At 37.5% G+C, this 12,036-nt stretch overlaps 1 protein-coding gene across 1 annotated transcript in view; it reads left to right on the top strand.

Annotated features, from left to right (window-relative positions):
• INPP4B (inositol polyphosphate-4-phosphatase, type II, 105kDa) overlaps positions 1-12,036 on the top strand; it is a 297,867-nt gene that overhangs the window by 68,298 nt on the left and 217,533 nt on the right. The window contains exon 3 of the mRNA XM_010566942.1: positions 10,450-10,534. Within this exon, the coding sequence (XP_010565244.1) occupies positions 10,450-10,534 (85 nt within the window). The remainder of the gene's footprint in view (positions 1-10,449; positions 10,535-12,036) is intronic.

Below are 12,036 nucleotides of genomic sequence, written 5' to 3'. Positions count from 1 at the left end.
CTGTGGTCAGGGCATCTTGGCATGGAAATCTAGAGGTGATATGGGTTTTTGAGGGGTCTCTTCATAGCTAGTAGTTGTATTATATAGTCAACGTAACGGTAGAGAGGTTGTTTAACTCACAGTACTGATTTAGCTGTTAAATGGTGATATGATACTGTGCTGGTTAAAATACGGTTTTACTGCAATTCCACTTTATTGTATTCTGAAACATAAGAGATCTATCTTTAAAAAAAAAAAGAGAAACTGTGCAGCACTGCTGACAGTTCAATCATTTGCCATACTAAAAGCTACTACATAAAGTACACTAAAATCATAGTAGTCATGTAAGTCATGAAATCATTTAAACTATGAAATTGTTACAGTATAAGAAATGTCCAGTTCTGGGCTTGATGTCCACTTCTGGCCTTCTCAGTACAAGAGACATGGACATACTGGAGAGAGTAGAGCAAAGGGCCACAAAGATTAAGGGACTAGAGCATCTCGCATATGAGGAGGGGCTGAAAGAGCTGGGACTGTTCAGCCTGGAGAAGAGAAGGCTCAGGAAGGATCTTAACAATGTGTGTAAATACCTGAAGGGAGGCTGCAAAGAAAACTGAGCCAGGCTTTTTTCAGTGGTGCCCCGTGACAGGACCAGGGGCAGTGGGCACACACTGAAACATGGGAGGTTCCTGCTGAATATCAGGAAACACTTTTTCACTGTGCAGGTGGCTGGGCCCTAGGACAGGTTGCTCAGAGAAGCCATGGAGTCTCCATCCTTGGAGATATTCAAAACCCATCTGGATGTGGTCCTGGGCAGCTGGCTGTAGGTGTCCCTGCTTGAGCAGGGCAGTTGGACCAGATGCACTCCAGACAACCCTTCCAGCCTCAGCCGTTCTGTGATTCTGTGACAAACTTCAGCCAAACATGGAGAAGACTGCTATTGCTTATGAGTAAAAGTATTAGACTACATCCAATTGTTTTAATTGTTTCCGAGTTGGTTTTCTGATGGGGAGAGTCACTGTAAAAGAAAATTATTGTCTTTTATTTATCTTCAATAATAAAGATAAAAAGCTGTAACTGATGGCTCTATTCAACACTGTGTTTATGTGCATTGGTAACACATTATCTAAAAGTACAGAGCCTTCATCAGAGCTGCTGATAGCTTGAGCCACTTGTAATGTTATGTCTTCATAAAGTTCTAGATAGCCTGTTTTTTAAGTTGATATATTTTGACCATCAGTCAGAGACTGGCAGAAGAAACCGTGTTGGTCTATATCTTGAAATGTGAATTATGGCAAAGTGTTCTTATTTAAGGCTCATGTTTCACAAGAGCAGTCAAGTTATACAGTGGTAAGTAAGTTAGGATGGAATTCATTGCATGCCTGCCACTCATGTGACCCAAATTCAGAATAGAGAGTAGGTAATAAAGCCACAAGAAACTGCTTTTTTTGAATTAATTAGGGAAATTAATAACTTAATTAAATTATGGTAATTGAAAGATGATTGCTTTACAACGGGGGGTGTAAGTTACCAAATAAAAGTACATATTTCTCCTTCTCCATTTCCTTTCTCTTCATTTTGTCTATCAGTTTGGATAATGTCTTATTTAAACACTTTCTGACAAATAGGTAACCTGTTTTGGAATTAAATCAGAATTAAACATCTGAACTGCAAAAAGATTTCAAATCCGTGAGGAAAACACAAACTAGCTTAGGTAAAGGCAGTGCCCCACAACTTCTGAATTTCTTCATGTTGGGATGCATTGGTCAGGCATACGGTGTAACTCTCCCCTCCCTGATACAGTTTAGTGGCCAGCATTCTCTAGCTTTTCAGCAAGTGGCTTCAGAAACATGAAGACCTTATGCTATCCTAATTTAGCTGGGCCTGCTAGGGAGTCAAGGAAATTGTTATGACTGTGGGCGAAATGTATTATACCCAGCATGTACTCCTTTCCCTCTTTTCCTTACTCATGAACTCTCTGTATCACTCTTCCATGCCTGTCATATTTTACAGATTGCGACACCAACCATTGCAGCTTGCTAGGAGTCTTTTTTTAGACAGTCTTGTAGCTAAATTAATTTCAGCATGGGTTTAATAGTGTGGGACTCGGTGCAACCCAGAAAATGTGTTTGTTTCTCACCTTCTTTATTGCCAGGGCTGTACAGCCCACATTCAGACCCTGTGTCAGGGAACCATTGTTCCCAGTTGTCTACCCAGCTCCTGGGGTTTTGTCCACTTCCTTCTTGCTTGCGTACTGAAATATATTCATGACAGTGGTCTTCCCCCCCTGCTCCCCACCGTCGTAAGCAGGACTTTGTATTGCCTATTGGTCCAATTCCGATGGTTCCCTGGTGCCCTCATTCTAGGAGTCCTCTGTCACTTTTGTTCTTTTCAATACCAAGGGGAATATCATAGCAATGGAGTGCAATGGTTGTCATCATACCCTGGTTCTCCAGTCCTTTGGCAATTGGAGCTGGTACAATCTTGCTCAGCAGAGTTTGCCAGAGGAATAACAGATCTCTATGTGCGTCCCCTTTCCACTGAGATCAATTTGGGCCTGGCTATTGATGCCTGAAATGCTTCTATTTTTGCACTTTCTCGCATGTTAAAGGCAAATAGCCAGAACTGTCCCAGCGCTAAATATGATGTTCCTTTTAACTGGGTCTCACCAGCACAATATTGCTTGGGCTGAAATTGGTACTGAATAGAAATGACCAAAACCCACTTGTTGACAGTTCAGGTAGGACTTTTGTTCTCATGTAGGGAGTGCAATGAGTACATCCATTTATTTATTCTTTTAATGGTGTACTCGCAACTGGAAATTGTTACTTAAAAGGAAATCATAATATGGTGGCTACCAATAAACTTATTTTATGCATCTGAAGTACCAAGAGAAACTCATCACCTGTTGTTAGTCAACTGTACCAAAACCAGTAAAATGTTTTCTTGAACTCATCAGTGAAATCTCTTTGTCTTCCTGTAGCAGAAAATAAAATTGCATTCTTCTGACTCTTTCTGCAAGCTAGATTCTACCCTGCAGAGGTGTGTATACCTCCCTGCATCAGTGAGACATAATGAACTTGGCAGAGAATTTGTCCCCAAGGAGAGGCTGGTGGTCTTCCCATTGTTCTTACTCCTTGGGCTTCCCGAAGGAAGGGGATAATTTTATATAATTAGTTGTTTCATCTGAACCTTTGTTTTTTAATGGGAGAGATGTAAGCTCTTGTGACAAATTAACTTCAGCAAGGAAATTTGGGTTGTATCTCTTTCACAAGGGTGGTATTGCTACCTCAAGATTTAAGAAGTTATGACACTGAAAAGTTAGGAGTTTGGCTTAAAAATCATGCACATCTTTTAAAAAGCAACAAAAAGATCTTTGGAAAGCTTGTGATATTGTGGTTCCAGGAACTGACAGTTACTGAAAGTTATGCCAGGTGTTGTGGGACTTGCAATAAAATGGTAAAAATTGGCAGAATTCTTACCAGTGGTGAGAAACATCCTTCATTGTCCACCTTTAAATATCCAAAGATAATGCATTTTACAAACACGCAATACTTGTAGCAATAGTGTTTTTGTATTCTGCTTTCCTTACTTCCTTGGTACTGCTGAAACTGGTAAAAGCTGTAATTAAGCTGTCGTACCTAATTTTAAAATACAGTTAACATTTAATTCTTATTTTAAGCTAGTTTTGAAGTAAAAAGGCAATATATTGGGAACTGAGCCAGAGCTTAAGAACACATTTTTTTAAATGACATCCAAAAACTGTATTACAAAGTGGGAGAATTTTTTTTTAAAGTGTATTATCTGAGGTATGTGTTGTGATACAGCACTGGAGTCTTGCACCAAAATATAACTTTGAAAAACTTAACTAATTCATATCCGAACTGTATATAATTAACTTTTTAGGTAGGAAGGATAATTTGAGATTGTTTCAAGCTGTGTGTAGAATGTAGAAAGTGTTTAATTTTCTTTTTTAAATTATACTCGCACATAATAAACTGAGTGAATGTGGGGTGTGAATTAAGAGAATGTGTATTTGTACATTATTATTATTACTACTAATGTATTTTGAAACTGAAAAGAAAATGACTATTGGTTAGGTATTCACATTTGTTAAGGGTAATAGTCTATTAAAAGTACTCATCTGTTCTGCAGGACTTGTTCAGTGACGTAAGTCAACATTTTCCAGAGTAAATGCAGATTAGCAGTATTATATTGTCAGCTTGAAGTTGGTATCTGGTAGCGTTGCATGATGGATTAATCGCAGTGGGTAAGGCATTTTTTGAAAAAGATGATTTGAGTATACTTCAGTGAGCTGACAGTTTGTAAAGGTGGTTGCAATGAACTACCAGGTTACAGCCTGTCTGGAATAATTGAAGCACCTCATCAGAGGCCCAGGAAGCATATTTTTCTTTATCACACAGCTTTGGTCGCAGGCTTTGCATTACTTAATAGACACAGAGTGGGAATATTAATATGGCAGAAGAATATATAATATTAAAGGAGATTTCAGATTGTTGAATACTGCTTGCCAACACTTAAAGGGGCGTTTTTAATTCTGCAAATTATACACTTGCGTATGTCATGCAGTCACTTGTTAATACCTCAAAATTATAACTGTATTTTGCTCTATTTAGTAATGGACATATTGCTGTAGAAATACCTTGAAATAAATTTAAGACTACTAGCTTTTCTATTTGTGAATGAAATTACCCTGACAAATGGTGCTGCTTTTTTCTTGTGCATATATATAAAAAAGCTGTGCTTTAACTGCAGAGTGATGAACCTTATCTGTGCTAACACTGAAATAGCAAACGTAGGTGGTGATGTTTATAGCGTAGTCAAAAGCACGACCTGAGCACATGCATACATTATTGAGCTAGTATCAATCTGACTAGCTCATTTGCCAGTACCGGTGAAGTTGTAAAAAATCAGGATCATGGGCAAGTTGTACAGCTTGTGCCAATTTTGATGCCATTAGAACTTTGCTGCTACTGGTGTCAGAGCAAGTTAGGTTAACACTAGGCTATCATTAATACGATTGTATGTTGCGTATGTGTTGCACACCTTTGATCACGCTGTAGGTATGCCAAGAGATAGTGGCCATATCATCACACCTATTCACTGTCTTCTAGCTCTCCTCCTGGAAAGCCACTCTCCGGGAGGAGAATGAGGACACCGAGATTTTCTGAGCCAGGTTTACGCAGTCGGGATGTAGCTACATGGTGGAACTAGGGAAGAGTCCCTAATGAGGAGTAGGTGCTTCGCTTTGTTTTTCATTCTTGTAAGTTAGGTACTTAGCCCATGCCTGGAGGTATTAAAAAAGAGCGTAGACAAGGCACTTCAGGACATGGTTTAGTGTGGGCATGGTTGATGGTTGGACTCGATGATCTTAAAGGTCTTTTCCAACCTGAACAATTCTGTGACTCTATATTACTGAAAGCAGCTTTGTATGTGCCCAAATACCTGGTCTTTCAGGTTTCCTCAGTCACCAGCTTTTCTTCTAAGGCTTCCAGTGAAGGCACTAGGTACGTCTTCCGGTAAGTGATGGACAGTGATGACTTTGCAGTTTGGGGGAGAGAAGATATGGGTTCAAAATAATTTGATAAACTTCGCCTGCTTTTACCAGTCCCTTCAGGCAAACTCCTCTATTGCAAATATTTTCTTTAATAGCAAGCAAGAACTAAAACCAACTCTCATCATTTGCATTTTAAAGGTACTTTCATTTTTTTGTTCCTTAGCATAGTCTTTTGTGTTACTTCTGTGTGACTATAATTTTCTCCATTTTAGTTATGTTTTGTTACTTTTCTGTAAAATTTCTGTCTTTAACTTGTTTTTATCATAGGAGTACTTATAAACGCAGGCAGAAAATAACTAATTTGAAAAGCATGACAAGTAGATTGGTGTATATATCATTCCTACTCTATAAGGCTTTTGGTTTAATTATTTCAAGTTTGCAAAAATAAGCTTTTAAAAAAATAAACTGTGAAATACATAGTTGGCTGTGGAGGCTTTTTATAATGTCTTATCAGAAGAAGTTTTACTTTCTGTAGTGTTTGCTTTTTCTACAATACTATAGCTTTACTTTTATACTTACCGTTTTAACACAGAGGAATTGCTTGGAATGTCACTTCTAATTTTAGCTGCCAGTTTGGTTCTTGACTTGATACAGCTAACAGTAGATTTATCCCCCCCTGTCCCCGTCCCCCCCGCCTACAGCAACAAATCTCCTATTGTAAAACCCTTTCATAATGACACATTTCCTCCTCCCTACAATGGTACTTCAAGTCAGATCTACAGGAATGCAAAAATAGCTCAAACATGCCACTCTGTCTGACAGTTTTAAAAGTTTTTCAGTGCTTTCATTTTTTGAAACCTTTTTTTTTTTCTACCCAGTCCAAAGAAAAACAGCAGGCTGGAGTCTGCAATAACGTAGTTACAAATTCCAGTTACAACGCAAGTTACAAATTCACTGCAGATACTTAGAACAACTGAAAAAAGTACCAATTTAATTTCAAATACTGTGTGCTTCCCTCACTGCTGTAGAATGTGTTTTCAGTCTTTATGCTTTCTAACTGCAAAAATAACTTCTCTATGCAACGTATACTTCAGATTGCTCGTGAATCTGGAGCTAGGTACCTGAGCGACAGTTGATGGTTTAATATCATTAAGCTTCCTTTACGTTTAAAGGAGCTGTGTACAGTTATGTAGGTATGAATACGCAGTTAGCAGACACCTGCTCATGTGTTTTGGTATGACTACCACTTATTTCAGTTTTAGGTGTGGACCCCACAGAAACAGGGATGTTGTCACTACTCTGAGTTGAAACTCATGACAGTTACAATGGACAGTAGTGGATTTAGTAGTACAGTAGTACTTTGGATTTATAACAGCATGCTGATAGCAAAGCTTGGCCGATCATTTGGCAAAGCCAATTGAAAGGGTTTCTGCTAATTCTAGGTCTTGGGCACTCTTCTATGTTAGCAGTTTTACTAGGATATTTAAGTTAGATTTATGAATCATTTAATTTCCTCCTCAAATCAGTGTTTTAAAACAATTTCCTGATCTGGGAGGTGATGGGGTGCTTGCAGACTTCATCAGTATTTTAAGAAAGATGTAATAGTTCAAGGCCTAGTTGCTGTTCAGCATTTGGATTGATCCAGTAAGGTTTTTTTATAACAATTATCCAAAATAACCAATGGTAGGAAGAAAAAAACCAATATGTTGGATTGTAACACATTACTACGGATCTGATTTTGATCCTATTTGCCATGAATAAAGACCAAATCATTAGAAGTTACCCTTTTATTAAAATCAAACCCAGAAAAAGAAAATAAAAGCTAGTCAAAATAAGCTCATATTATGCACTTAAAGTAAGAGAGAAATTTTGGATCTCTTCAGATACTGAAAACCAAAGCTGATCTCTATCAGATACGCATAATGGTTCCCTTGATTACAATTTTGTCATTTCATTTATAAATAAATTTCTTGTTAGCTTTTTGTGTGGCAGACAGAGCATAGCTCATCTAAATGATGAAAAGTCTGCAATAATAATAATACTTCTGAAGATCTTTGGTTTTGTGTAAGGATGTGGGAGATATTTTGCAGCAACATGTATTTTCTTTTCTGGCAGCCTTATGCTCTTTCATCTTTTTTTCTTGTTTGTCTTCTCTGTTCGCATACAGAAAAAATAAATGCGTATCCTCTGATCACTGTACTTAATTGTATATCTTGGAAAAGCCTTCAGATTCATCTGAAGTTGCAGCATTGTTTTATTCCAGCTTCCACTGGTGTAGGGAGTGGAGTAACTTGTCTCTAAAGAGGCTCTTGTGCTGCAGCATCTGATGTTTTAAAATGCAGAAAGCTTGAAATACTCTGAACCATCCTCTCTTGTGTTTGTGGTTATGTTGTATGTCAACTGCATTGTGTGACAAACCTTACTAATACAAATTCTTGTTAATGATTTGATAGGGTTTTTTGCTAACCACTTGCCAATTTGTTTGTATTATACGTATGGCTTTCATATAAAAATCCAAATGCCAAGCCTTTAAGTCTTGGCAACTATAGCAAAGTACATGGAAGCTGTGATTCTTCACTCCTGGTCTTTCTGAATACCTGACTTGTCTGAAAGCCATGCAACAGGGTGTTGCTTCTCTTTATATACTGACAGGCTTCCCCTTACTGCAGATGTATGTTTTGGAGGAAATCTTAAATCTAGGGAGTTGTCACATTTGCATGTTTCGTCTGTGGGGCATGAATATCAGCAGAGGAACTATTTTCTGTAGGGACGAAAAGAGGAAAAGTTGTTGGAATTGATTGACTATTTTTTGGACGGAGGCTGGATGGGAGTCTTTCATGTACTCAGAGCTGAGTGTTAAATTGTCTCAGACCTTTGTTAACTTCTGAAATAAACCCCTTCATTTGATCATATCTTTTCTGAAAGATTGCCAGCTCTTGAAGGAATCAGGTTGCACTTGTTCACTTTTCAAGTGAGGGTTATCTGGGAGACTATATTGGTGTTGATATCTAACTTCAAAATCTAAAGAATCAAAATAGTTATCAGCATCATTGCGGTGGAGAACTCTTCCTAATTAGTCTGCTGTTTGTTTTTTGAACTATTATTGCCTATGTTCGCAAGCTGACTTTAGCTGTTGCTTATAAAAACTTCTATTTTACTTTACCTGGTAGAACCTCAAAGAGACCCTCACTCGATAGCACCTGAGAATCGCCTCTGGGTTACCATGTATGCTCGACTTGTTGGATTCTATAAAGAAAAAAGCTCCCAATGTAGCACTTGCATATCTCCCAAAACTCACTGTGCTTTTTCACTACTTTCCCTTTTTTTTAAACCATCAATTAGCTGCTTTTCAGTCTACAGGACAATACGTCCCTTTTAGATCAGCCCACACTGAATAATATTTCAAAGAGGTCAATGTACAAGTGGTTTCTAGAGAAGTCTGGTTGCTTTTTCTTAGTCTATTAAACCTTCATTCTTGACTTCAGGCATATTTCAGTATAACATCATGTGCTTTTTTCCCTGCTCCTCTGTTTTATTTTAACCTTCTGTCACCTTTGGATTTTGGTTTGTGCTTTGATAACTGTGTTTGGAGTATTCATTTGATAAGTTGTAAAAGGTGGGAAGGAGGGACTAAATATAGACTTTCTCAAGGAAATCCTTGTTAGACTTTCTGAAACGTTACCTGTTTGTTACTCTTCAGTCTTACTGTAGTCTTACAGTCTTACTGTATTAAATTTTCACTTTTGTACTCATGAAAGACAATGGTATTACCAGGTAAGTAAAGGGTCTTTTTGTGAGAAAACGCAGGATCAAGCCATCCATTTAAAAGCGAACATGAAAGTCTTGGCAAAAAGTTTTGAGTCTGATTCTGGCAGACTAAATAACGTGGTATAAATGCAGAGAAAGAGATAGACAAGAAAACTTGTGTATATTAAACAGGTGTTATAAATATGAACATTTTAATGAAGTTATTCATTAAGTGTCAACTATGTGGAACTAAAGTTCAGGCTTTTGATAAAACTGGTTTACAATATGAAGAAGTTTTCATCTTTAGGATCGCTTGGAATAAAGAAGTACTGGAGGAAGGAATGTTGAAATAAGAATTTACATTAATCCGTGCAGAATATCACTGAAGTAGAGAATGAGCTCTGCAACATTCATGTTGGGAACCTGCAATGAGGAAGTGTATGGGTGCATGTTCTAAGGGTTATTTGTTACCAGATAGATGTTAAGGATAAAAAATGGATAATAGAAGTTTTAAGGGAAAAAAGATTAATTCTGAGGGAGTGATTGATAGCTTCACTCTTCTGAAAAATGAGTCACACTTACTAAACTAGAAGAAGAGTCTGCATCTTCTCTGCAGAGCGCTCACAAAAAATGATAGTGGTAATTTGTATCATATTGCACTCTGCAATATGTCCATATCACTTAATGTCATTTGAATTGCATAGCCAGAGACAACGTTCAAAGTTTCAAGTGATGATAAAGAAATCCCTTTTAAATAAAAATTGAAGAGAAATGCCTCCTGTAAGATTGCATGTTATTTTGTTCGCTTGAAAGTATCCTACTCTTGAATAGAATCTGACATTTGATTCAGCCTTATTAGTAAATATGGAAGGTGGAATGAGCTGGGCTTGCCTGGTTTGCTTAAGAATGAGGTGGCACCTAAACTTTTGAATACCTGCAATATGAAAAAACCCTAACTACTGAGTTCCTTTTTTACTTAGTTTCCTGTGTGGTCTTTTCTAACAGTTAATTCCCATTACAGCTCATTGAGCTGAAGTAGGATGTCACAGATCTGTAATTAAAGAATGTCTGTATCCATCTGCCTAGTGACTATTATGCTTTGTTGTCTCTATATCTACATGTTGCGTTGGCTGTGAACAGCCAAACAGAAGGACTTCCCAGTCAGGTTCCAGATCCTCATGTTTTGTCATCTTTATGTCTCACAGAGTTCTGAAGCCTTGGAAGTGGTAATCCTGGAGCGCTGCTGGATTGTGGAGTTCAGGAGTAAAACAGATGTTTCAATAGTTCTCAGTAAGTAAGACATAGCTCAGTGTGTTCAGTGTGAATTTTTTATTTCTGTCAATAAAAATGACAACAAAACCCCCCAACCACCCAGGCATTGAAACTTTGCTAAAAACTTAGCTAAAAATACATCCTGTTGTCTGTTACATGCATACATCTAAATACTGCTTGTCTCTGAATTCATGCCTAAAAAGAAAATCCTAAAAGCTGTTGTTTTACTTATTCTAAAATCAAGTGAAAGTCATATGTCATCTTCTTCCTCTGACAATAAATAGAAGTTTAAGGTTCTGTTTTGTTAGGTATTTTGTACAATATGGGTTTTGTGTTGTTGCATAGCCAATTCATCTTATTCTTGAATGATTAATCATTGCCAACCTCCCTATTAAATGAGGGGTTTCCTGTTTTAGTCACCTCCTATCGATTCTTCATTTATAAAATTGTTAAAACCAGTAGAAAAAAATCAGTTATTGCATAGAAATCAGAATCATTATTTTAGTGGAAAGATTTTATTTGGAGAAAATGCTGACATAGAGTTTCCTCTGTAGGAACAACTCAAATAGCCATTGTGTTAGAAATTTTTTGTGATGTGGATTCTTTCTGATACCACTGCAGATTTTTGAAGTCCTTAGATCAATTTGCCATTTTCTGTTAGCTGTAATGGTCTAAGAGCAGTTTTGGTAGGCTACTAAAACTAGCTACAGGGGAAAAAAGGTTATGCTGTATTTGTGGGCTTGATGGTCAGCTTTACATCTAGTAGAAGATCCTACCTTCTTTTTTCTATACTCACCAAAATCTCCAGTCCACTTCAAGGGAAATGTTGTATTAATTATACTAACTTCTGTCCTCAGCTGCTGAAATGATTGTTAGTGTTTGTTCACATTTGAGAAGGTAGTGACTTAAAAGGTATTCATTGTGGGTTTTATCCTTTTCTGGGTGGTATTCTGGGGAATAGCTCAAATCCTGCATCTTTAGTAGTGGAATTAAATTTTATGTCTTGTGCCTGATGTTGAGGCACTGCATCAAAAAGGACTTATTTCTGGATTTGGAAGCATTGCTTTTCCTAACTATAACAGCTGAATGATTACCGTTGACTCTCACATTGAGACTTTTCTAATTATGTTCTTATTGAGTCTAATTCATTGATTGGAATCATCAGCTTTATGAGGTGGTGATGTTACAGTTTGAGTATACAGTCCTCTCAGTTCCCTTCTGGCACTTCTTTTACAATGCTTGGACATAATGCAACTGAACTGAACCAAGAATACAATTGTAATCGCTGACAGGACTCTTTCAATTAGCTTTGAAGACTGCAAGCAGGACAGTTTCTGTGGCAGTGAGACTGGCAGGTTTTAAGTCCAAAAGCTGGGGAAGTAGACAACAATGAATACTGAGTAAGCACTTCAGGCTGCCTGTGGAGAGAAAGAGGCTGTTAATGTGTGGAGAAAGAAATACGCTTGCATAGTTAGGAACAGAAATTGCTAGCTGAGAGACAGATTTTTCAAAACAAAGTT

This window comes from Haliaeetus leucocephalus, unplaced genomic scaffold (genome assembly GCF_000737465.1).
Source record: "Haliaeetus leucocephalus isolate CR32 unplaced genomic scaffold, Haliaeetus_leucocephalus-4.0 Scaffold220, whole genome shotgun sequence".
Classification (NCBI taxonomy): Eukaryota; Metazoa; Chordata; class Aves; order Accipitriformes; family Accipitridae; genus Haliaeetus; species Haliaeetus leucocephalus.
Note: the sequence above shows the minus strand (reverse complement) of the source record. Positions and strands in the feature narration are given on the sequence as shown.